General features: G+C 45.4%; 1 protein-coding gene across 2 annotated transcripts in view; it reads right to left on the reverse strand.

Moving 5' to 3' along the window:
* The window catches only part of slc9a3.1 (solute carrier family 9 member A3, tandem duplicate 1), a 127,348-nt gene that overhangs the window by 38,778 nt on the left and 60,630 nt on the right, over positions 1-27,940 (reverse strand). For both annotated transcript variants that reach the window (XM_080202988.1, XM_080202996.1), the window contains exons 2-3: positions 5,562-5,864; positions 1,743-1,903 (exon numbers count right to left, since the gene is read on the reverse strand). In XM_080202988.1, the coding sequence (XP_080059114.1) occupies positions 1,743-1,903; positions 5,562-5,864 (464 nt within the window). The remainder of the gene's footprint in view (positions 1-1,742; positions 1,904-5,561; positions 5,865-27,940) is intronic.

Consider the following 27,940-nt stretch of genomic DNA (forward strand, 5'->3'; position numbering starts at 1 on the left):
AGATACACACCTTATGGTCCTTTACTTCTTTTCTAACCCCATTGCTGCCTTTCTTTTGCTTGTGCCATCATCCCTTTCAAACCCCCATCTTCCACCTGATCACAGACCTTTCCTTTTGCCCTGTTCCCTCCTCTTCCCCAGTTTCTGTCCTCACTTTGAACAGATGACGTTTCAAACCCGCTTAAGTTCCGACGAAAGGAAATGTTAATTCCATTTTACTCTCCACGTGTGTCGAATTCTGCAAACATTTCCAGTATCCGCAGTATTTTGCTTCTGTCCGTGTGGTAATGAAACGTGTCAAAATTACACTGACTCAAAGCTGCCCACAATTTCACACAACCCGATATTAATCGTACTTCAGGTTTACAAGGATAGTCGTTATTGGGCATTCCAAGGTTCTGGTTAATGCTTAGGTTATAAAGAGCACCAGGAGCCTTCACTCATGCTCCTGTTAAGACATCATACTGGGAGCAGCTTGGGAACAAATGTGGAGAATTCTAATCCACAGCATCTTCACTTTGATGACCAGAAAACCTCCAACATTATAAGGTGAGAATTTTAGAAGGGATAAAGAAATTAAGATCCAGTTCTTGCGGTGTAGTAGTTATGGTTCTGGAGGAGCAATTTTGGAAAAAGGAAGCTCAAATATGTTTAAAGTTCAGTTTTCAAAATATCCTGAAATGCAACCAAGGAAACACTGGATTGTCTGAAAACACACCACTCGTTCAAAAGTGTCCTTTAGGAACCAAACTCAGGTCAATACATGTCTCGAGCCCCATTCCAAATCTCCAGGAACTGAAGACTAACCCTCAGCGCACTGCTGTGTGTGACCCTAGAGAATAATCATCAGGACATTAAAACAGATTGTTGGTTTCTTTGTCATTTTCTTGGAACAGACATTTGGGGGATGGTCATGTGATATGACTTAGTCAACGAGCATCCAGTTGAACAATGAGCCTTTTTGGTTTCCAATTGATGAGGAAAGGCGGTACATCACAAGGATTAATGTGGATGACTAGAGCCTCACAGCGCCAGGGCCTGGGTTCGATTCTAGCTTCGGATGACTGTCTGCATAGTGTTTGCATATTTTCTCCGTGTCTCCATGGGATACTCCAGCTTCCTCCCATAGTCCAAAGATGTGCTGGTTAGGTAGATTGGCCACACTAAATTGCCCCAAAGACGCATAGGCTAAGTGGGTTAGCCATGGTAAAATGCGCAGGTTTACGGGGGTAGAGTGAAGGGGAGAGCCTGGGCAGGATTTTCTTTCAGAGAGTCAGTGCAAACTCAATGGGCCGGATGGCCTCTTTCTGCACTGTTGGGGTTCTACGCCAATCCTATTGAAGCATAATCGCTTTTCTAAGAGTCAAAGTACTTCATCAACTGCAAAGCACTTGAGGACATCCGGGAGGTTGTGAAAGCACCGTATAAATGCAAATCTTTCTTTTGCTGGGGCACGGTGTGAAGCTACTCAACCGCATCAAACTGTTACACAAAAAATAAAATGCCACGTGGATCTCAGCGGTTCAAGAAAGTTGGCCCAGAACCCTCTACGGGTGACTTGCCAATGGTAAGCACATCCAGAAAAACGAAGGGAATAAAACATGCCTTTGACATTACCAGAAATATTTGGGGCAATATCTCAAAATCCAAATTGGAAAAGGTGCCAGCGCAACTGTGAACGTTTTTTTCCCTTCATTACTGGATTATAGAGAAAGAACTGCCAAGTATTTAGCTGAACTTACCACAGTGACAGCATCGTTAAGCAGCGATTCTCCAAACACAATAATGAACAACACTTCATTCACGTGGACCTCTTCAAACACGGCCAACACAGCCACTGGGTCAACCGCTGCAATCAGACTTCCGAACAGAAGGAATTCCAACAAATTCGCCTTGAGATCTCCTGCAGAGATAGTGGAAAGCACCAGGAATGTTAGCTTCCAGCTGCAACGAGGATAACATTTATATAGAATATTTAAAACTATGCCAAGGCACTTCACAGGAATATTTGCAGCTGAGAACCAACAAAAATTACAAAAGGACATTTTAGGAGAGAGTCATGGAGATACACAGCACGGAAACGGGCCCTTCGGCCCAACGCATCTATGCCGACCAGGTTTCCTTATCTGAACTAATCCCATTTGCTTGCATTTGGCCCATATCCCTCTCATCCACGCACCTGCCCAAGTTGGCCAAAAGTTTAGTTCAAGAAATAGATTTTAAAGAGCAGTTTAAAAGGATGAAAGAGAGTGTGGAGAGGTCCAGAGATGGGATTCCATGGAAACAGCTGAAGGCAGCAAAGGGAAAACAAGCAGGTTCTAAAGGAACAGGGATATTGGTGATGGTTATGGAGACGGGAAGATGTAAAGCCATATAGGGATTCCAAGAAAAAAAAAGTGATGGGAAGTTCAAACTAAAGGAAGTGTTTAGGGCAGATTGATAGCCCATCACAACACCCTAAGAGGTCTTTGCATTTACTGTTCACAATGCCAGTTTTGTCTAAAGTGCCTGAAGCAGTGGAAGAGTCCATTTGATTTTAAACTACAAACAGAAGGGCCCATAACTTAGGATCATACTATACAAGAATTCTAGGGTGGCCTGGTGGCACAGTGGTTAGCACTGCTGCCTCACAGCTCCAGAGCCTGGGGTCAATTCCAGCCTTGGGTGACTGTCCGTCTATGTGGAGTTTGCACATTTCCCCATATCTGAATGGGCTTCCTCCCACAGTCCAAAGATCTATAGGTTAGGTGGATTAGCCACAGAAAATGTGTGGGGTTACGGAGCTAGGGTGGAAGAGGGGGCCTGGGTAAGATATTCTGCCAGAGAGTTGGTGCAGGCTCAGTGGGCTAAATGGCCTCTTCTGCACTGTAGGGACTCTATGATTCTATGACCGCTACACACTCCACAACTACCCCCGGGGAATTTTAATGCTTGAGCCAAGTTGAGAATCAATATTTAGCCATTAGGTAGCAGTGATAAAATTTAGGCAGCAGGAGGTTACTGTCAAGAACGTAAGTGGGAAGCGGGAAAGCTAAACATGGGGTTGCAGTTGGGTTGTGGGGCAGGGGGAGGGGGGGGGGTCAGGTCTGGGGAAGGAGGCGTCTAACAAATGTACACATTAAAAAAATTAACTTGGGTCAGATGCCTTCTGAAATCTGGGAGGTGAAACAGTGACAGGCATGAGCCTGACACAAACTAAGAGGCAGGTACTCCATGTGCATTTTAACACAGCATCCATCCCCGCTTTTCCCACTCATATTGCTAATGGAAGCACAAAGCGCAGGTTACAATGCTAACCAGACACTTACACAATATAATGCCTTACGTCGAACATCAGCTCTGAGCAGCAAGGCACAAATCTACATGTCAGGTAGAGCACAGAAAGAAAACAATGATCCAAATCAAAGTCAGAAAGAGAGAAAAATTTTAGATTTATAAAGTGTATTTCACAATGTCAGGACTTCCCAAAGTGCTTTATATCCAATTCATTGAATCGCCACAGTGCAAAAGGAGACTGATTGGCCCAGTGAGCCTGCACCGACAACAATCCCGTGTACTTACCCTGCTAATCCCCCTGACACTAAGGGGCAATTTAGAAAGGCCAAATCAACCTAACCCACATATCTTTGCGCTGTGGGAGGAAACCAGAGCATCCATAGGAAATCCACGCGAACACGAGGAGAAAGTGCAAACTCCACACAGACAGACAGTGGCCCGAGGCTGGAATTGAATCCGGGTCCCTGTGAGCTGCAGTGCTAACCACTGTGTCATCCCATTAAGTACTTCTAAAAAAAAAATCGAGTCACTTTTGTAAAGTGGTAAACATGCACTCAGCATAATCCCACAAACAGCCAACCTCAGAGTGGTAATCATCGGCAAATGGTGTCTGGCTGGGCTGAGCCGGGGAGCGGCATGTGGGACTTGGTCTGGGTCTTTAAGAGAGTTAGTCTGAAGTAAGGGCTGCTTTTATTCCTTCTACCTCAGAGTAACCGTGAGTGTAAAACTGGCAGAACCGTCCAAAGTTAGTGATTTAAAATCATTTTGTTGGATGGTTCCCAGCACAGTGCAATTGTCCAGGGGAAGTTAGAGCTTCTGGGCAATGGCCGGGGATTTCCATGAGGGATGTCCCAGCACATCACTGGAGTACCTCCCGGAAACCTGACACTGGGGAACCAGGAAGAGATGGCCTGACATATGTTTTACAGATAGTCTGATGAGGGATAAATGAAGCTAGGTGACCAACTCATTTGTTCTTCTGGAAATGGTGCCATGGAATCTTTGATACCCATCCAAGAGAGAAAACTGAGCCATAGATTAACATTTTACCCAAGCGATAACAACAGTGCAGCAATCGCACAAATGGGCTTAATTCTCTGGATCGGGAACTCGAGCCAAAAACATTCCAAGACAGAATTTCTGTTCATTACCAGGGAGCAGCTGACAACTGAAGCCCACAGATAGCATTAATCATTCACAACTAAGCTCCACGTGCCAATTACCTCAAGGCAAACACATCAAAATTCATATGCTATCTTGAACATGAACACAATATTGCTTCATCTGCACATTACACAACTGCTCACTCACATGTGTCCAAATTTGGGTCTAAGAAAAACTTACAGCTGAAGAATTAACCTCTTGATTCAACTGCCGTCAACAGTCGCAGTCTCTCCTCCGAGTCCAGAGTCCTTGCTTTCAAATGGCATTCCAGAGATTTAAATACATAATCAAGCCTTACATTCCTGCACATGTACTGTACTGAAGTGCTGTGCTGCCAAAGATGCCACATTTCAACAGAAATGTTAAACTGAGGCCACTACTGCTCCTTCAGGTGAGGCATAAAAGGATTCCAGGCAGTATTTGTGACAACACAGAGCAGGGGGCTCTCTTCGAGCCTGGCCCAATATTTAACCACCACTGGAACATAGTATCGGGTCATTAGCACATTGTTTGGGACCTTGCTATGTGTAAATTGACTGTCACATTTCCCACATTACAACAGTGTCTATTCACAGTACTTAATTGAGTATAAAGGGCTTTATTTTTCTTTGAAGTCACTTAAAGGAACATTCAACAATGCTACCATTTAGCCACTTGTATATCACAAGTGCAGAATCTCGAATGGTTCATTTTGCTTCCCGAATGAAGTAAAAGGATCAGACTTGGAGAATAAGCAAACATTAAAATGATTAGATTTTTGAGGTAATCCCAATCTAATAATTTGCATTTTAAATACAACACAAAGATCTCTAGTTTATATATCCACATCGATATTTGTACTCTTTTAAATAAGAGATTCCCCTGTGTAAAAAATATCCTCTTCCTGGGTTTGCCCCGAGTCAGCAATACTGATGCAATGAGATTCAAATGTACTGGTCAAGTTCTCAGCCTGAACAGCAAATACTCTGAGTTAAACATGAATGTGTCCCTGAAACCAGTCAGAAATAGACCATGACAGATCTATGTTGCTATAAAGTGCCTGGGGATACCATTAGATTCCAGAGAGGAATAACCACTACTTGTATTTTACCCTGATCACACTTCAGTTAGATAAAGCTTACCCATTATGCCGGTCAGAAAGACACCATAGAGGGAGAGACCAGTGGTCGCAGCATTCCAAACTGTCCCAATGACAGCATACATTAGAATTGTTCCGAGGTTTCCGAAGAAATGCCGGTTGGGCATGAAGTACCCGGCGTCCAATACAATGGGTGGCAGGAGATAGAAGAAGAAGACGGTCGGTGTTAAGGTGAAGGAGGCAGTATGATCAGCAGCCCAGACAATTCCTCCCAGGATGAGGCCCAGCACGATCAGCAGAGCACTCTCTGGTACCACGGAGGTGACTTTTTCAGACAAATGGAAAACTAAAGAAAACAAAAGAAAAAAAAAGAACAAAATCAATAACTTGGATTACATGGAAATTGAGCGGATTAAAAAGTATATGATTAACACAGAGTGATCACCCCAGTTACCCAGCTAAAGTTAGCGCTGCTGTCTTACAGTGCCAGTGACCTGGATTTTAGTTTTGGCTTGGGTCACTGTCTATACAGAGTCTGCACTTTCTCCCTGTGTCTGCAAGGGTTTCCTTCCACATTCCAAAAGACATGCTGGTTAGGCACATTGGCCATGCGAATTTCGCCCTCAGCCGGAAATCCAATGGGCAGGGATATGCGGAGGATGTGTGCCCAGCAAGAAGCCTGGTACACAACCTCGCCTTAAGTCTCTTGACCTGCTGCACTGCCGGGAGAATTGCCCCCTAGATCTGCTCTTGCTTCAGATTCCAGCATCCACAGTATTTTGCCTTAATCTTGCCTCAAAATGCGGCTTAATCAGTCTTCAAATCAACTATGACTCACTTGTAAAAGTTTGCATTCATATAAGACCTTTCATAACCTTAAGTAACACAAATGCATGACACCCCATTACAGTCAATTAAATACATCAAGTGTAGGTGCTGCTGTAGAAGCAATCACCAAACTATTCTGCATGTGACTATATCAGGAATATTTCCCACATTAATAGACTAATGTACTGAGATTTAAAGGTGTATAATGGCAAATATTAGATAAATCAAAATAGAAAATCATATGGGCTTGTGTATTTATGATCCAAGAATGTAATACAGCTCTGCTGCTAATGAAATTTGGTCTACACACATCTTTCCAGCAACTAACACTTCCTAGGCAACAAAACACTATTGTAGTGGCCTTAAACTGTGCTGTTTGTCTGTTTGCACATGACATTCAGTGTCAAAAGCACTTGGGCTAATCCCTGACCCGAGATGTCTCAAAATGGGACATTAAGGGTGTCACCTTTGACCATTATAGCTACAGTACCCTTTTGCAAGAGGACAAACAGAATTATCCGAATGCTGCGCAGGTTCGAGCTTCATAAAAGGACCTTTTCACACTTGATAACGTTCACCAGCTTTATCTTGTCAGTTGATATACCCTCCATGGACCTTGCCTAACACACTCACATGAGATACTGCCTGAACTTCTGCTTTGTCTTGTCTTTGAGCTGTTTCCCTGCCCCCACTTCTTGGAAGTTAAGCTTTTTCAATGAAATCCATCCGTGTGGTTATGAAATTAGGGTTTATGATTATACGGCTTTGAACTCTGCATCATCCAAGAAGGATTTTGTTAAATATTACTGAATCAAATAGTCTGCATGCAAAAATTTTATGGAACAAATAAAAATTGGATAATCAACTTCTTTTTTATGCTCTGCAAAGTATTTTTAGCACCCATGTGACTACTTTTCTGTGAATGATAGGATGCAAGTTATAAAATTAAGTCATTTACCATGTTCCAAGGACACTGCTGATGTCCTTGGACATCAATCAGGTGGAAAAGTACAGCCGTGTTTCCCTCTGCTACACTATCACTACTCATCGAGAACTTGTCTGTCCATTATCACAGGCCACATTTCACCTTCACTTCTTGAATTAAGTCAATTAAAGACTAACCCTTGCCAAATTGTCCCTCCAAAAGAAGAGGGAAGGGGAAAATGACTCACCAGTCAACAAGCAATTGACATGCATGAGCAGCGGATACCCACAATCAACAAGAGACTCACCATCCTCCTGACCACAGGCCGCTTTCTCAAAATTAACAAGATCTAACAACATTAACGGGACTTAATTTGGTTTTGCATAGAAACTAGAAGCAGGAGTAGGCCATTCAGCCCTTCGAGTCTGATCATAGTAAGAAGTCTCACAACACCAGGTTAAAGTCCAACAGGTTTATTTGCAATCACAAGCTTTTGGAGTGCTGCTCCTGGTGAGTGGATGAAGAAGGAACAGCACTCCGAAAGCTCGTGATTCCAAATAAACCTGTTGGACTTTAACCTGGTGTTGAGAGAATTCTTGCTGTGCCCACCCCAGTCCAATACTGGTATCTCCACATCATATTTTGATCATGGCTGATTGAATTTAATATCCTGATCCCCCCATATCCCTTGATCCCTATAGCCCCATGAGCTATATCCAATTTCTTCCTGAAATCACAATGTTTTGGCCTCAACTACGTTCTGTGGTAGCGAATTCCACAATTCATCACTCTCTGGGTGAAGAAATTTCTCCTCACCTCAGTCCCAAAAGGTTTATCCCCTTATCCTCAAACTATGACCCCTAGCTCTGGACTCCCAACATTGGGAACATTCTTTCCGAATCTACTCTGTCTAATCATGTTAGAATTTTACAAATTTCTGAGAGATCTCCAACAATTAAATAAATTGTTTACTCTCTACAACCAACTCAATGGCCTTTGTAGTATCAACTTGGCAGGATTGATTAAGCCAGAAATAATGGAGCATAGACCAGCAATATACAGTAAATACAAACACTTTACACAAGAGATCATTTTTCTGCTGATCAAATCACTTTGCTTGCGAAAGTGGACATTTGCAGTGAACTTGAATGAAAAATATCAGACAGAAATCGAAGTTGCAACAATGATGAAATCTACTTTCGTCCAAAGATATATGGGTTAGGTTGATTGGCCACGTAAATTGCCCCTATCAGGGGAAATAACTAGGATAAATATCTGGGCCTACCAAGGATTGGGGCTGGGTAGCACTGTGGTCGCCGCAGACTTGATGGGCCAAATGGCCTCCTTCTGCACTGTAGGGATTCTATGATTCTACTTCCATGGCATCGCTCAACTGAACATTCTTCATGTCTGTGCCTAGACAGAGTCGGGTAATTCCACTACAGAAGACAACCTATGGAGCTCGACCCAACCTCTAAGAATAAAATAGAAATCAAGGCCAGGGTCTCTCAAAAGAATTCTAAGTGTTGAATTTGCATGAAAACTGGAGTAAATCTTGCTGTTTCTTTTCCCAGTGGGAGTCCCGAGAAGAATCTCCCACACTGTGTGTCCCTGCTGAGTGCAGCAGGAAGACTCACATTAAAAATCAGTGGGCTATTCCTGCTGGTGAGGTCGACAGTGTAGCACTGAGCAGGCCACTGCGCATGTGCCAATCTGTCAGCACTGAGGTCAACGCATGCGCAGTGGCCCATCTGTCAGCCTCCCAATTGCTGGCCAGCCCCACAATGCCAGCCCTCCAGCTCCCCACAGCCCAATTGTTGCCCCCCCCCCGCCCCCCCACCCTGGCACGCCCAGGCCCAATCATTCTTTCCTTCCCCCCACCCTACCAGAGTCTCTCCCGCTATTACCATCAGCCATTTGCACATTTGGAAGGATTTGCAGGTTAACACTCAACCTACTTTACCGCCTCATTAATGCATTTTCCCTGACCATTTAAATCCCGAGGTGGGACTTCAGCCCGATGCTTCTGGCTCAGAGGCAGGGAAGCTACCCATTGCGCCACAAGGCAGCACAGTGGTTAACATTGCTGCCTCAAGAGCGCCAGGGACCCAGGTCCAATTCCAGCCTGGGGTGATTGTGCAAACTCCACACAGACAGCACAGTCTCTGAATGTGCGCATGGGTTTCCTCCCGGTGCACTGTTTTCCTCCCACAGTCTAAAATTGTGCGGGTTAGATGGACTGGTCATGCTAAACTGCCCCTTCATATCCAAAGGCGTAGGTTAGATGGATTAACTGTGATAAATGCACAGGTTTACGGAGAGACTGAGTGGGATGCTCTGAGAGTTGGTGCAGACTCGATAGCACTGCACTGTAGGGATTGATTCTATGCCACGCCTTCCTTTAGAGATGTTTTACTATCAGGTGCTAGTTAAAGGTATAAGAAAGGATCATTTGTCCAAATGTTTGCATTGAGATGGCATTAAAGTAAAGTAAAGCCACTGAAAGTTAACTTCTGCAAAAAGTTCCAAATGATGTGTTGAAAATATGATCATTTTTAAGCAGCAGTCACAATGCTAATGGCAAAGCTCTGTCTATTCATCAGGAAGTCGTTTCTCTGCATGATATAACCATATATGTTTGTGAGGTACAGGTCATGGTACAATCTGATAATGATAGTTCAGAAGCTGATGTTACGCCAACTGATGTTATTGCTCCTATTGCCCGAATATTAAACACAAAATCAAAACCAAAACAACACAGAAATTACAGTGAAGGGCCTTAAGGAAAGAAAGAACTCAACTTTGTATACCACCTTTCACAACCCGAGTACATCCCAAAGTGCGTCACCTCCCATGAAGTCCTTTCAAAGAGGCAAGCTATTGTAAAGTAGGAAATCATGCTGGTTGAGGGATCAACGGGAGCCACGGTACCAAGGGGAACACTCTTGCTCTTTGAAGAATGCCAATGGATCTTTCGCACCAACCCGAGGTCAGATGGGTGCTCAGTTTAATATCTTATCTGAATGATGGCACTTCCGACAGTGCTGCACTCCCCCGGGTAGGGCAAGAACATCAGAAACAGGAGGAGTAGGACACGGATCAGCTTGGGTCACGTACTCCAATTTCTGGTGTAGCATTTAAACAGACAACCTGCTCAGAGGGAAAAGTACTCCTCACAGCTGGCACATAAATATTGTGACATTTTCTCACATGGGGAGAAAAGGAGTGAAGACAATGAGAGATGTAGGGGATGAATTTCTCAGCCCTCTTGTCCGGACCCACTGCGCTACATTCTAGCAGAGGCCATTTGGCCACATGTCTTCAGCAACCGGATTTCCAGCGCCATCATAATGGTTGCAGACCCTCATTTTAATATAATTTAAATGTCATTAGCGGGCCCAGGACGGAAATCTCTGGGCCTACTAGCCTGTTCGCCCCAGCAGGAGTATTTCACTCCAGCAGGGTTCAGTATAGCTCCCCACTTGCAAGGAGCTGGTGGCCTGACCCCGCTGGAGTGAGGGGGGGGGGGGGGGGGGGGGGGGGTGTGGGGAAAAGAGAGGCAATCAAGGGACCTAGGGGGTTAGATGCCAGTGTACCCCTTGGCCATTACCACCTTGGCAATGCCAGCCTGGGTCCTGTGGCACTGCCCAGACGGCAAAGTGCCAGTGCTTAGGGGGATGATTAAGCTGACCAGTAGTCAGGAGGCCAGTATACAGGGGCCACTGTGCATACACCGACCTGTCAGCGCAGTGGCCCTCTCAGCGCTATGCTGCAGGCCTCTCCAGTGGGAATAGGCCCGGCCCAAAGCTTTTTGGACTGATTCACACTAGTGCACTCAGCGGGGCATGGAGTGTGGGAGGTTAATTTTGAAAAACTTCAGCTGAAAAAACCAGTGTGATTTACTCAGTTTTTACATTAATTTGACTTAGATGCGCGCCCCCCCCCCCACTCCCCATAATGTTAAATGATATGGACACTGAGTGTTAATTGTACAATCCAACAAGGGAAAAAGGCAACACAAATCTTACCCTCAAAAGGGAATGGGTTTGAGACAAAAAGTTTAACCTTTTGAAAATGGCAGGTACTAAACAAGTCAGAAAGGCCCCAGGAGCTAATAGGAAGTACACAAGGAAGGATGCAAATCACGTTCAATATCAGATCCAAGGAGGAAAGTGCAGGTATAAAAGTCAGAAAGGAACAAAGAGTAAAGTCAAGGGAAGTTCAAAATGGATGAGCTAATCATAGATAAGAGATAGCAGTGAGGAGCTGCAATGCCAGTTAAATCATTCCAAGAACAAGAAAGAACAAAGAACAACCCAGCACGGGAAACAGGCCCTTCGGCCCAACGAGCCCGCGCCGCCGCATCGCCCTACACCTATTCTACCCTGCATGTCTACAAATGGGACCCTACTCAGTCAGATTCAGGGAAGAAATAGTGTCAATTTGGTGGAAACCAATTAGCCTAAGAGCACATCTTTGGGGTGTGGGAGGAAACCGGAGCGCCCGGAGGAAACCCACGCAACCACAGGGAGAATGCGCAAACTCCCACAGACACAGGCCCAAATCCATGTATCTGCACAGCTAGCAGTGCTAGTCACTGAGCTGTTGCGGTGCCCGTCTATCGGTCCAGGATCAAGCACACACACCGACATGAAGTACTAGGCCACTCCTGGACTTCCAAGAGCAGCCCACGCACAACCTGCCGTGTGCATGCCCCTCGCTTGACACGAGGTGGACCTCCACCTGTGGAATAAAGACAAAACATATTAGTTATACAGCCTGCCCTTCCGGTGTCTCCCGAGGTTTACCCTATTTAATAGCCCCTACCATATCCCTCCATTCCCGTTTCACTCATATGCCTATCTAACTGCATCTTAAACAAGTCCAACGTGCCTGCCTCCACCACCCTACTCGGTAGCGCATTCCAGACCCCCACAACTCTCTGTGTAAAGAACCTTCCTCTTACCTCCAAATTATACCTCCCCCCCCTCACCCTTAATTGATGACCTCTTGTGTTCGTACCCAGTCTAGGGAGCAGTCTCTCACTATTAACTCTATCTATTCCCTTCAGTATCTTATATACCTCTATCATGTCCCCTCTCAATCTCCTTCTTTCCAAGGAGAATAGCCCCAGTCTCTTCAGTCTCTCCTCGTAACCCAGTCCCCCCATGCCAGGCAACATCCTGGTAAACCTCCTCTGCACCCTTTCCAGAGACTCCACGTCCTTCCGGTAATAAGGTGACCAGAACTGGACGCAGTACTCCAAATGCGGTCTAACCAACGTTCTGTATAACTGAAGCATTAGACGGCAGCTTTTATACTCTAAGCCCCTTCCTATAAAGGCTAACATCCCATAAGCCTTCCTAACAACGTTCTCCACTTGTGACACAACCTTCATGGATTTGTGGACCTGCACTCCCAGGTCTCTCTGTACATCTATACTCCTAATCGGCCTACCTTTTATCACATAACTCCTCTCTGCATTATTCCTTCCAAAATGCATCACCTCGCATTTGTCAGGATTAAATGCCATCTGCCACCTATCTGCCCACTGCACCAACCTATCTATATCCTGTTGTATCACCTGACAATCCAGCTCTGTACCCGCCAACCCTGCCATCTTGGTGTCATCAGCAAACTTGCTGATCACACCACCTACTCCCTCTTCTAAGTCATTTATGTAGACTACAAAGAGGAGAGGTCCCAATACCGAGCCCTGCGGCACACCACTGGTCACTGGCCTCCAGCCCGACAAGGTACCCTCCACAACTACCCTCTGTCTCCTATTTCCCAACCAGTTCTCAATCCACCTAACTACCTGGCCTCGTATCCCATGCGCCTTAACCTTTTCTACCAGCCTACCGTGAGGGACTTTGTCAAACGCCTTACTGAAATCCATGTAGATGACATCAACGGCTCTCCCATCGTCAACCGTTTTTGTCACCTCCTCAAAGAATTCCACCAGATTCGTAAGGCAAGACCTCCCTCTAACAAAGCCATGTTGCGTATCCCTAATCAGATCGCAACGCTCCAAATGCTCATACATCCTACCCCTAAGTATTTTTTCCATTAACTTCCCTACCACCGTCGTCAAACTCACTGGCCTATAATTCCCAGGGTTATCCCTACTACCTTTTTTGAACAACGGGACCACATTTGCTACCCTCCAGTCTTCTGGGACCTCACCTGTGTCCAAAGAAGAGACAAAGATGTGCGCCAGAGGCCCAGCAATTTCATCTTTCGCCTCCCTAAGCAGCCTGGGATAAATACCATCAGGCCCCGGAGCTTTATCCGTCCTTACGCTACCTAAAAGCCCTAGCACTTCCTCTCTCGTAATAACTATATCCTGCAACTGAACCTCCGCTCCCTCCAAGAGTCCGCACGATTCCGAACCCCTCTCCTTCGTGAATACCGACGCAAAGTATTCATTCAGGAGCTCCCCCATTCCCTCCGACTCAATACACAACTCTCCACTCTTGTCCCTAAGAGGACCAATTTTCCCTCTAACTACTCTCTTGCCTCTAATATAGGAATAAAATGCCTTAGGATTATCCTTAATCCTACCGGCCAAAGCCATCTCATGCCCTCTCTTCGCCCTTCTAATTCCCCTTTTTAGCTCCCTCCTACTCTCTCTATATTCCTCCAGCGCACACTCCGTACCCATTTGTTTTGACCTATCATACGCCTCCCTCTTCTTCCTAACCAAGTCTTCAATATCCCCCGTAATCCACGGCTCTCTAATCCTACCTTTCCCATCCTTTCGCTTAACCGGAACAAACCTCCCCTGCAACCATTTCATTTTGTCCCTAAAAGCCTCCCACTTGCCAACCGTGGACTTGCCAGCTAACAGTCCCTCCCAGTCAGTTTGCTGCAGCTCCCTCCTAATCCTGCCATAGCTCGCCTTTCCCCAGTTCAGCACACTCCCGCTTGGACGGCACTCGTCCCTTTCCATTTTTATCCTAAAGTAGACGGACTTGTGGTCACTGTTCGCCACATGTTCGCCTACCTCTACCTCACCCACCTGCCCTGGCTCGTTTCCCAACACTAAATCCAGTATAGCCCCTCCCCTAGTCGGGCAAGTTACATACTGTTCTAGCGACCCTTCCATAACACATCTCACAAACTCCTCTCCCTCCGTACCCCCAGCTCTAGGCCCCCTCCAATTCACTCCGGGAAAATTAAAATCTCCCACTACAACCACTCTATTCTTTCTGCACCTGTCCAAAATGCCCCTGCAAATTCCCTCCTCCACTGACTTTGGGCTGTTGGGTGGCCTATAGTACACCCCTAGCAGTGTGATCTCTCCCTTTTTATTCCTCAACTCCACCCACAGCGACTCAATCCCTATCTCTTCCATATCGCCCTCCCTCCGCACTACTGTGATGTTTTCCTTGACTAACAGTGCCACCCCTCCACCTCTCTTCAACCCTCCTCTGTCACACCTAAAACACCTGTACCCAGGAACATTCAGCTGCCAGTCCTGCCCTCCCCGTAACCACGTCTCCGTTACAGCCACCACATCCAACTGCCTCACAAACATCAAGGCCCTAAGCTCATCCGTTTTCCCTGCCACACTCCTAGCATTGAAACAGACACAGTTCAACCCACAAATGTCCCTCGGAACCACCTTCTCCCTTATAATTTTCCTTTCACCCGTCTCTCTCCCAGCCACCTCCCCACCCCCCCTCCCTATTAGTTTAAATCATTCCTGAACACCCCAGCTAACCTCCCTGCTAAGACACTAGTCCCCCTCCCGTTCAAATCCTCCCCACCCCTCCTGTACAGTTGCCTTTCTCTCCTAAACACCTCCCAATGATCTACATAAGTAAACCCCTCTACCCTACACCAGTCCCTCAACCATGCATTCAACTGCATGATCTCGTCATTCTTAGCCCTGCTCATACTGGGCAGCAACCCAGACAGTGCCACCCTAGAGGTCCTGCCCTTTAGTTTGGCCCCCAACTCCTTAAATTGCCTACGGACCTCTCCCCTACTCCTTCTTCCTATATCCCCTTCCCCTACATGTACTATGACCTCTGCCTGGGTCCCCTCCCCTTTCAAAATTCCCTCTACCCTTTCCATTATATCTTTTACCCCTGCTCCAGGGAGGCAGACCACCATCTTGGAGTCGCGCCCTTGCCCACAGAACCTCCTATCAATCCCTCGGACCCTCCCATCCCCTACCACTATCATCTTACCAGACCCTTTCCGTCCCTCTGAATCAGTCTCCCCTTCCTTCCTATCTTTCTGTGCCCCTGCCGACGAACCTTGGGGGGCCTCCGGGGAGGCCGGGGGACCCTGACTACTCTTCTTCTTCCTCTTTCCCCTCCTAACAGTCGTCCATCCTCCCTTCTCTTCCGCCCTTGAGACCTCCTCCTGCTCATGTTTCCCAGCCATTATCTCCTCATTCTCCCTAACTAGAAACGCATCTTCCAGTCGCCCCTCGAGTTGCCTGACCCGGGCCCTCAATCGCTGCAGTTCTAAACATTTACTGCAGATGTGTACCTTGGGGACCCGTGACACCACCAGGAACTCCCACATGTGGCACCGGACGCAACTTACATTCCTCCCTATATTCCCTGCCATGTCCCAACCTCCTGTAAGTGCCCAAGGTAGGAATCTGACTCTCACCTTCTCTAAGCCTGCCCTCGCCTAAGCCCAGCGAGCCAAAGCCCTTCTCACTCAGTTCCCACTCACTCCGCTGCCCGCTCCCGACGCTGCCCGCTCTATACTGCTACCCCTTTTTTATACCCCCCGCTCCCCCTTAACGACAATCCCCTGGCCTAACTTCCGGTACGGAAGTAAACTACACTCTAACAAGCCCCGAGAACCGGAAGTACAGGAAAAAAGCGGTTTTCACTTTAAATCAGTCACTCACCACAGCCACAGCCACCAGGTTCAATGCTCCGGAGAACAATGAGGTGGGTCCCCGGGTGAGTATCCGATTTATACCCCCCGCTCCCCCTTAACGACTTATCCGATCAATCACAATCTCCCAAAAGTTGTTTCATGGGTGCTTGGGGACTACCTGGAAGTGCAAATATTGGGAATCCAATTGGCAACTGCTGAAATGGGAAACACAGCTGGAAGGGTCATGACAGCCCTCCCTCCCAGGGCTTGCATTTCAGTCAGACACTGGTGACCCAACACTCAGCAGAAAGCAGACCTGATCCCGTCAGCCGACCAGAAAGTTAAAATTCCATTACCTCAAGAAACAAGTTGCATACTGGCATTGTTAAAAACTTAACCACTGAGCTGTCAATACATGTTTACAGAGTATTACAATTAGAATGATACAAATTGGGTATTGCTGGCATTATAACTTTGATTTTGGTGTTAAGGATGGTTAAGTGTTTTTGTACTGCACTGTACAAAATGGTCTCGTGGCACAGTGGGTAGCATTTCTACCTCTGAGTCAGAAGCTCGAAGTTAAAGTCCCATCCCAGGACTTGACGGTCAAGGAAGGTGCCTTCATAATGCAGCCAGTAGGTTTGAGTATCGACCTGCAAACTCCTTCCAACACAGGACAACGGCAGGTTACTAAAGAGTGTGAGGGACTCCTGGTCAGCTATGCTTGGTGAGGAGTGGCACCCCTCAAGCTATAAACCTTTGGCAACAGGCTAGTGTGGCCTGTTCCAGGAAAAACTTATGGGAACAGATGAAAGTCTGCCTTGTGCACTATTAAGTGCAATGATTTATACAGAACCATAAATTTGGATCAGAAGGTAGTTCTAGAATTCATCCCCCAAACTTCTTCTCTGTCCTCCAAGACTCTGCGTGAAGTCTACTACTTCTGAGACTCTAACCCAATAAGTGCTCAGTGTGAAATTTTGTTGGATAATGCTCCTGTAAAGCACTGTGGTATATTTTATGTTTAATATGCTGGTTATGAATATTCAAATTTTTAAAGAGAGAAATGTCAAGATCTGATTAAAACAAAGGGTCAGCAAGATTTATACTCTGGGTCTAATGTAAATATGGGGCAAGGCAGATTTTAAAGTCCTCCTGTTCTAGCCAGACCTTTGGACCTTAAATCACCAGCATAATTAAGGATCCCACCTACCTAGACATTCTCTCTTCCACCTTCTTCCAGCGGGAAAGAGATACAAAAGTCTGAGGTCACGTACCGACCGGCTCAAGAAAAGCTTCTTCCCAGCTGCCATCAGACTTTTGAACGGACCTACCTCTCATTAATTTGATCTTTCTCTACAGCCTAGCTATGACTGTAACACTACATTCTGCACTCTCTCCTTTCCTTCTCTATGAACTGTCTGTATCACACGCAAGAAACAATACTTTTCACGGTATACTAATACATGTGACAATAATAAATCAAATCAAATTTAATGCAGGACAGCGGGATTTAATCCAGTAAACTCCCTTGAAATGTGGAGATAGAAAGAGAAAATGCAGAAACACTTTATAGTTCGGGCAGCATCTGCCAAAAGAAACGGAATCAGCAGTTCAGGTCAATGATCTTTTGTCAGAAATATTTTCTCGTATTATTTCAGCATCTGCAGTACTTTGCTCTTCCCTTAAATACTCGCCAAGTGAAACCATATAATGTCAATTCCACCTGTCAAACAGCTCTCTTATAGTCACCAAATGCCATGATCTTTGGAGCTTCTTATCTGCAACCACAATGTTACTGGCAATGCCTTGGATAAAGAGAAAGATAACTTTGCGAAATGCAAACCTTCCTTGTGGGAGGGGAACTTTTCAATTGTACATCTCAACTTGGAAATAAAATGCATGAATAAAAAGAAAACCAAAACACTCGCATTTATAGATTCCCTTTCGCAATCTCACTGATCTGCCAAACCTCTTTACATCCAATAAAGTACTAAAGTGGAGTCAGTGCCGTAACATAGGTAACTCAAATGGCAACTTGCACTCATCAGGTTCCCAGTAACTGGAATCTGATAATGATCGGACCATTTGTTTTTGTGATGCTGGAGAGATTAATATTTAGCCAAGACAGCTGGAAGATACCACTGTTCTTCTTCAAAACAGTACTATGAATGCAAATCCTAAAGAAACATGGCTTTGATTTAGCATCATTCTCAAAAGACAACACACAGTGACAGAGCAGCATTCCCTCAGGGCTGCACATCAGCCTAAATTATGTGTGCAGGTATACGAAGTGCCACTTGAACCCACAAAAATCTGACACAGGAAGTGAGAACACTACCTCGGAACCATGTCAAAAACAGTGAAACAATGGGAGTGCGTGTGACAGGAAGTGCAAATTAAAATGGATTCTTCTGTGATGAGTGAACATCAGGGACTCTGTATGGAACGGAACTAATTTGGCTAAACTCCCCTGCTGACACAATGGGCGAGATTCTCCGGCCTCCCAGCCACGTGTTTCCCGCCAGTGGGAGGTGGCGCATTGTTTGCCAGCGGCGGGATTCTCTGGTCCTGCCACTGTCCGCGGGAACTCCCATTGATGTCACCCCCGTGCCGGCGAGAATGGCTGGAGAGTTCCGACCAATACCTTTACATCTCACTCATTTACGTGGCGATGAATCAGCCTGTTGATTTTTTGATGGAGAAAAAATGTTTCTTGTAAACAAAAGATACAACAACGAATGCCTGGGTTTCAGATGCTCAGTTTGTCTGAGGTTTATCTTGCTCTTGGCTAATGGTCAGTGGGCAAGGGGCGGTGGGGGGGGGTCATTTTTAAAAATGGTGGCATAAACAGAGATGATTCTCTCCCCTCGTTGCGCATACTTTTCAAACAAACAAACAGTCTCAGCATTTTGGAAGGCTGCCATCAAAACAATGAACTTGAACACTGGCATGAATTAAAGAGTTGGCAGCTTGCCAGTTCTTTTCTCTCTTGAGACGTAGCACTTTTGATACAGGCCATGACAGTGCCAACAGTCACAAAGTCTATTGTTTCCATGAATCAGTATCCACTTCAAAATATTGCGAGAGTCAGGTTGTGCAATTATTCGTGAAAAAAAAAGACACAATTCTCTCACATCAAATTGGAACAGCATTTGTCTGCGTGATCCCTGGTGACAGACAGCAGAAAGCTGCAGAATGTCCATCACCAACAACACTTGTGAGGCGGGTCCACACTGTTAGGAAGACTTCTGTCACTTCTGCCAGAAAGCTTGGATACAAGGACAAAAAGGTACAGAGAAGACCAAAGCAACCATGCCAGATGTTAGCAAATCCAAGGATATGCTTTAAGCCTCCAGATGTCATTTACATGGCCATTTCAGTTATACTGGCATAGACAAAGCATGCCTTCAACACAAAAATGCTGGAAAATCTCAGCGGGTCTGACAGCATCTGTAGAGAGAGAGAGAGAGAGAGAGAAAATAGAGCCAACGTGGAGTCTAAGTGACCTTTGTCACAGTTCTGAATAGATAGCAATGTGATTGACATCATTCCGGGCCAGGACACTGAAACCAATTCTCCTGTTCTTCTTCTAAGGGGTTAGATCTTTTATATCCACCGGAGCAGGCAGACAGGGGCCTCTGTTTCCCGGGAAATCAAAGGCCAATGGCGGGTGGGAAAAGCGGCGTCAAAATCATCAACGGCGATGATGGCTTTCTGGGCCACGTAGCCCGGGAATTGGGGGGGGGATCTTTGAAGCTTCAAGGTTGAGGTGCCATGCTGCATCACTGAATGGCCTCCGATTCATCCAGCCCACCAACAACGTAGAAATGAGGGGAACAGAGGAGCCATTTCTAAAGGTTGCTCTAGTGTGCAGCAACCAAAACTGTTAACCCTGGATTCCACCGGCCTGTGTCCAGGCACCTCTCGGCACTATCGGGCCACCCTCACATCCAACACAACCTAGGCAGAATCCCCCAGGTAGCCCCAGCAGGGTGACTGGGCAGTGCCAGGAATGATCCTCTTCCCCCGCCCAAGCACTGAGCTCACCCGAGATCCCCTAGGAGGATTGCTTGGTCTTTATAAATCAGTCAGGCCTCAGACTATTCAGTCCTTACGCTGTGGGTAGGTGCCCGATAATTAAGTGATGCTGTATTCAAAGGAGGTCCCTGACTTATGGGATGGAGTGGGTGTGGGAAGCAGGGAGACAATCGTGGCATTTACACCAATGCAAAACATGACTTTACTTCTCGGTATATTTCATGCTCCTGTTGCTGTCCTGATGCGAACGGGTGCAGGGAATCCCAGCCCAAGTTTCTGTTCGTAAATAGCTGCTCTAAGCAAAAACAGATGGAAATGGCCCCAAAATTAGCATTAGTAAATAAAGAGCAAGATAAAGTCAGGAACCCACTGATCAAAACCAAGCTTAACAGAGAGAAAAAAATAAAGATCTTGGTCATTATTTTACAAGCTAACAGCCTTGCCCACAATGGAAACTGAATAAATGATAACTAACAGCACTAAAAGCAGAGCTACATTCTGGATTTACAATGAGCAGGAAGATCCTTTAACTCATCTGAATGTTGGCTTTGGCCACCACCAGTTACCACACTCACCACCACGTTAAAAGGTCATTGGTTAGCACAGTGGTTAGCACTGCTGCCTCACAGCCCCAGGGACCCAGGTTCGATTCCAACCTCGGATCACTGTATATGGAGTTTGCACATTCTCCCCGTGTCTGTGTGGGTTTTCTCCGGGTGCTCCAGTTTCCTCCCACAGCCCAAAGATGGGCAGGTTAGGTTGATTGGCCATGATAAATTGACCCTAGTGTCAGGGGATTAGCAGAGTAAATACGTGGGGTTACGGAAATAGGGCCTGGGGATTGTGGTCAGCGCAGACTCGATGGACCTCCTTTGGCACTGTAAGGATTCTGCAAATCTATGAGGTCCAAGTTCCATTTCAGAACATGATGTTGGTTAATGCCTCCAGTGTGTTACAGAGAAAGCACTGTACTATCAGAAGTCTATCAACTGCCTCAAGTGGGCACCAGGGGAGTCATTTCCAATGTCCTGACCAATATTTATCTCTTGGTCATAAAGAGAATAGCCAATCATTATCACATTGTGACCTTGCTGTGTGCCAATTCTTGCCACCTTCCCTTTATTACAACATGTGACTACACCAAGTATTGACCTGGCTGCAAATATAGGGAGATTCTGCAGTTGTGACACTGCAGAACATACAGAATGCAAGTCTTTCTTTCCTTTAACTCAGGTCAGACATTCAACTTTTAATTGGGTCTTAAATGATGAAATGAAATACCGTGCAACTTGTAAAGACATCATTTCTGAGTCTATCTATTGAACCTTCAAAAATGCCATGGTCTGATACCCATCCAGTGTACTAAAAAAAGTTAAAATTTATTTATTAGTCACGAGTAAGGCTTACATTAACACTGCAGTGAAGTTACTGTGAAATTCCCCAAGTCGCCACACTCTGGTGCCTGCCTGGGTCAATGTACCTAACCAGGACGTCTTTCAGTCTGTGGGAGGAAACCCACGCAAAACACGGGGAGAAACTCCACACAGACAGTGAACCAAGCTGGGAATCGAACCCGGGTTCCTGGTGCTGCGAGGCAGCAGTGCTAACCATTATGCTACCATGCCACACTATACAGAACAAAAGAGCTCTTAATATTCAAAAAACCTATTACAACTCATTAGGATTACTACTCTCATCAGGAAACGAGCCAAGCTCAGGGCACATTATTCTGAATATGACCATAATAAACCCTACTTGATACTGTCAGGAAATAGCAATTCTGCTTGCAGTAACATGGGGGCAGGTAGTGGCGTAGTCGTACTGTGACTGGACTAGTAATGCAGAGATCCAGGTTAATGCTCTGTAGTACAGGGTTTGAATCTCACCACAGCAGAAATTTGATTCCAGATTTTTACTGAATTCAAGTCTAATGATGACTATTGTCAATTTTTGTAAAAACCCATCTGGTTCCCTCTTGTTAATTCCTGGCCTGTTCCACATGCGACTCCAGATCCACAGCAAAGTGATTGACTCTTAAATGTCACTCATTTCATGGGCAATAAATGCTCGCCCAGCCAGCAATGCCCACATCCAATAAATGAATAATAAAAACAGCATCATAGCAGCTCTTTCCAGAGAAATGCCACTAGGCAACAATTAATATCTGCTGATCAGAAAGCAAGATTAAGAAAACTCTCTCATTAACAGCGGGTTCTATGCTTTTTTTTAAAATGGTGCTGAAGTTTTAAATTCCCTCAAACATTGGGTTGCAGCAACATTTCCGATTGCTGGGACTATTGGGTGACAGAATATCGGAAACACTAACAAAACCTCCCAAGGGAACCCACTACAATGCATATCCATAAGGAAACTGGCCCAATCTTCTGGTAGTCATTGTACAAGATTAGCCAACTGCTAGGAAGATTTATCTCAAGCTGAAGTAATATTAAGAATGATATATCCCCTTTGCATATGCATTGGTGACTGAATGAGTGTGGAAGCGTTGGATGCAGCTTCATAGAAAGTATGATGTCCCAAAGTGCTTTACAGCCAATTTTAAGAATGCACTTTTGGAGTCACTTTTATAGAAAAAGTTGCAACCAGTTAGTACACAGCAAGCTCCCTCAAACATCAATGTGGTCACGAACAGGTCATCCATTTCTAGGATTTTGATTGAGGGATAAATATTGGCTCGGACTCCCCTGCTCTTCTTCAAATAGTGCCATTGGATGTTTTCAATCCACTAGAGAGAGCAGATAGAGTCCCTGTTCATCATCTCAAACAAAAGTCAGCACCAGAGACAATGCAGCATCACCTCAGTACTGGAGTGTAAGCCTAGATTACTGCGATCAAGTTCTTGGCATGAGTGAACAATACTCTATTATTGCATTCAGGAGGGATTTCTCCACCTCATGCCTGAGTTTGCTGTAGACTAAATTGATCGAGATTGATTGATAGGGAGGCACTGTAGCAAAGTGATTAGCATTGCTGCCTCAATGCCATGGACCTGGGTTCAATTCCAACCTCAGGTCACTGCCTGTGCAGAGTTTGCACCTTCTCTAGTGTCTGCATGGGTTTCCTCCAGGTGCCCTGGTTTCCTCCCATGGTCCAAAGATGTGCAGGTTAAGTGGGTTGGCCGTGCTAAATTGCCCCTTAGTGTCTGGAGAACAAGCAGGGTGAATATTAGGGTTAGGGCCTGAATGGGAGTGTCATTGGTGCAGGCTTGATGGGCCAAATGGCCTCCTTCTGCACTGTAGAGATCCTATTCTAATGATTGTCAGGATTAATCAATAACTCCAATACCATTATATCATGAAAGTACCAGGATGGTAGAAGGCGAATTAAATGGACCATGAACTTTTCCCCATATTGCAACTCCCCTGTTTGTGACTGATAGCCCAATGCACCACACAAAACATCCACTCCCGCCACTATTGGCATGTCCAGGGCTTCCATCACCTCAGAGACACCAGGTACAACATACCCTCCAAATAAGTCATAGCATCGCACAATTTGGGACAATTATTAAAGTCCATGGACCTAGCTATGGGAGTACGAACGTCACATGGACTACACTTTTCCAGGTAACAACACACCACAATTTCCTTAAGGACAATTAGATATGGGCAATCCCAAGAACTAGCATCTTCTGTTTTTAAATCTCAGTCAACTAAGGAATTTGCTAAAGTGCTCTCTTCAAAGCTTGTATGAGCATACCCTTCCTGAGCATTCTGAAAATAAACTCCAGTGGCCAAATGGCACAGCACTGCCACCAAATGGTGGTCATGATTTGGAGATGCTCCAACGAGTTGACAATAGACTTCCCTGCAGTGGTAATGTAAAGACTCGCATTCTGATCAGTATTCTGTAAACAATGTGTGCCTTTATACGCTCTGTTTGAGACCAGAACTTTCCACTCACCTGACGAAGGGGCAAATCGTGAAAGCTTGTGGGTTTACTATCAAATAAACTTGTTGGACTTTAACCTAGTGTTGGGACTTCTTACCAAAATGGTGGGCCAAAGCTTTGCAACCACAAAACTTCCACAAAATCCAACCTCTGCAATACACTCACCTCCGCCCCCCACCTTAACAGATGCTGTGCATTACTCACTTAGCATTTGGTCATCAGCAGCTACAGGGGTAGGGTGAAAAAAGAAAAGAGGTTTGGTCAACATGGGGTACCGTCTCAGAGCATCGCAAAAGCAATGTTAGCAGAGCTGATTATTCAAATACAGCTGCTTGGCACGTGGCTGGTGGAGGCACAAGGGGAATGAAAAATATTTTCATTTGAGGGCGGGAGGAGACTCGAGTGGAGCATACATGCCAGCGTTGATCGGCTGGGCCAAATGGCAAGTTTCTCTGACAATTTGGGAATACATCCAGACATCTGACAAAGTATATTCCTCTTCTTTCAACAGAAAGTGGCTTCAAAAAAAAAAAGTGGGTGGGGGGGGGGGGTGGGGAGTAATGGCTAGGAAGCTTCACTTATGAGGGGACGTGTGCTGTACCAAATCAAATCATAAAATGGCTGTAGCGCAGGAGGAGACCATTCCAGTGAACCTATCTGTATCAAGTCTCTGCAAGAGTTTGGATAATTGTCTGTAAAGAATCTGCACATTCTTCTCGAGTCTGCGTAGTTTTCCTCTGGGCGCTCCGATTTCCTCTCAGTCTGAAAGACGTGCTGATTAGGTGGGTTGGCCATGCTAAATTCTCCTTCAGTGTACCCGAGCAGGCAGCGGAGTGCAGCAACTAGGGGATTTTCACAGTAACTTCACTGCGGTGTTAATGTAAGCCTACTTGTGACTAATAAATAAACCTTAAACCAAACTCGTCCCAGCCCCCTTCCCTATACTCTTAGCCTCATAGATTCTCCCTCATCAGGTGTTTATGCAATTCTATTTCGAAAGCCATAACTGAATGTGTCTCCACCACACCCTCCAACAGTGCATTCCAGATCCTAACCACATGTTGCATTAAAAAAAGTCTTTGGTTCTTTTCGCGTTCATCTTAAAATTTGATTCTCAACCTATCTTCCAAAGAGGACAGTTTGTCACCATCTGTGCTGTCGAGACCCTCCATGATTTTAAGCCCCTCTATCTCATCTCAAACGTCTCTTTTCCAAGGAAAAGAACCTGAGTTTTTACAACGCACCCGCATGATGGAGATTGGATCAGAAAAATGCTGGAAGAACTCAACAGCATCTGAGAAGATAGAAATGGGTAGGATTTATGGCTTTGCTCAAGTGAGACTGAAAGTTTCTGTCCGTTGATCTCAGGCAAATCCATTATCCACCTCTCACACACTACAATTCCATGGTGGGCGAGGCATTAAAATTCCAGGGAACGTTTCAAATCCGCAGAACTTCTTCAGAGCTGAAGCGAGGTAGACATGTTCCCCAATCCCTGGATCATTCCCCTGGGTCTTTCCTCCATTCGATCCATTGAGCTTGCACCCAGAACAATCCCACCCAGGCCCTATCCCCATAACCCCACCCATTTACCCTGCTAATCTCCCTGATATTGAGGGGCAATTGAGCATGGCCTATCAACCTAACCCGTACATCTTTGGACTGTGGGAGGAAACCCACACAGACATGGGAAGAATGCGCAAACCTCATGCAGACAGTCGCACAAGGCTAGAATTGAATACAAGTCTCTGGTGCTGTGAGGCAGCAATGCTAACCACTGTGGCACCATGCCACCCTGAGGGAGGTTACAAGAAATGGTAGGATATAATCCATATTTCACTTCTCCCTGCCTTCCTAACCATCACAGGTATAAATTATCCTCAATAAAAACACTTCTCCAAAACTAATTGTTGTTTTCAAATTCCCATTTGCCCCTTTGCTTTAGGAATGCTGTTAGTTAATGGAACTGTTCAATTAGTCCCATCATTTGCAAAAGAACCAGCTTGTCCTTTTATAGCCATGGTTTGGAGCCACTTAGTAACCTAAAACCGCATATAAGGAGCCATTCCCCTTAATTTCACTTTTAATATAACAGTAATTGCTTTGCTTCCTGAGGCTACTGAGTACTAAATATGTTAATGGTTTTGAAGTTGGGCTGATGAGGAAAAAAAAAATGAGGACTCGTTCAGCAAAGTTGTCCATGGAGCAGAATAGCAGCAGATTTAAAACAGCAGGAGAGAGCTAGGAGCAGCGAGGCAGATTTAAGCAACATGGGAGCAGAGAATTAGATCTCAAATAAATAGAGTAAACCTCAAACAAAACAGAAAATACAACTTACATGGAACCCCTGCAGTGCAGAAGAAGCAATTCAGCCCATCGAGTCTGCACCTACTCTCTGACAGTGTATCTTACCCAAGCCCTCTCCCCCACCTCATCCCCGTAACCTTACATATTTACCATGCATCTAACCTACACATCTTGTGACACTAAGGGGCAATTTAGCATGGCCAATCCACCTAACCTGCACATCTTTGGACTTTGGGAGGAAACCAGAGCACCCAGAGGAAACCCACGCAGACATGGGGAGAACATGCAAACTTCACACAGGCAGTGATCCGAGGCCGGAATTGAACCTGGGTCCCTAGTGCTGTGAGGCAGCAATGCTAACAAGTGCCCCAGTGTCGCACCACATAAGTAGAAAGTTTAGTGTTGTTTTTAAAAGTGGTAAGCATGTGTATTCTGGTGTTAACGCAAAAGTAGGCTAAAAGACAAAAATAATTTATTTATTATGGTCACCTGTATTGATATTAAATGAAGAGTATTGTTTCTTGTGTGCTATGCAGATAAAACAAACCATTCATACAGTACATAGAGGAGAAGGAAAGGAGACAATGCAGAATATGGTGTTGCCATCATAGCTAGGATGTAGAGAAAGATCAAACAAATAGAAATTAAAAGGTAAACTGTCTGGGTGACAGTTGACGTCAGCACAAGGGACAAGCCTCAGGATGTCTTCTGGTAGCCTACGAAAAAAGAGGCCCAGCCCCATTGACTGTGCATCCCAAACAACGTGGGGACTCCAGGAAGTTTCTGGGCATCTCAAAAGGGGCAGCAATGTCGTCAGATAGAGCAGGTCGAGCTCCAGGTTTCGAAACGTGGGAAACAGCTGACATCACTGCAGTGTAACCAGCAAGGCTGGGAAGCACGTGGACCACATGTTTCAGGAGATAGCCATTGTGGATCTCCAGGAATGTGCAGGAAGAGGGAGAAACGGATGAAGACTAGACAGGCAAGGAGCACCACCCCTCCCCCTCCCCCAAAAGAAGGGGGAATTCTAGTATTACGGAAATTAGCTTAAGCAGGTGAAAGGGGGTATTCGTGGTACCGTCAAGAATGGAAAAAAAGACAGTCTCTGAGTAGTGAAATGGACACTTTTACTAAGCTGAGATACGATTTCCAAAAAAAAAAGGACCAGGAATAGTTAGTGAAGGTACATCAATGTCATAATAGTGGATGGCTTTGTTGGATGAAATAGTCAAGAGTTCAGAACTAATATGTTCCTACAATGAAAAGGATTGGGACTCCCAAAGTGAGACTCTTGGACATGCAGGGGAGGATGAGGCAAAAAACTTATGTCAAATACAAAAAGCCTTGAAGAGTATATGAAGTGCAGGAGTAGAAGGGTTAAGAGAAAAGGGCATAAATTAAATATTGGTAAGAAAAAGATGTTGGGTGCAATTTACCCAAAAAAAAATCAAAGTGTCCGATGGGTGGGAAAACTGGAGATTTTCCTGCCATTAAAAGGTGCCATTAGAGGTTTTGCAAAACCTCACTTACTGTACTGTCTGGAGACAATACACATCTCTTTA

The sequence above is a fragment of the Carcharhinus amblyrhynchos genome, chromosome 2 (assembly GCF_965287045.1).
Source record: "Carcharhinus amblyrhynchos chromosome 2, sCarAmb.v2.hapA, whole genome shotgun sequence".
NCBI lineage: Eukaryota > Metazoa > Chordata > Chondrichthyes > Carcharhiniformes > Carcharhinidae > Carcharhinus > Carcharhinus amblyrhynchos.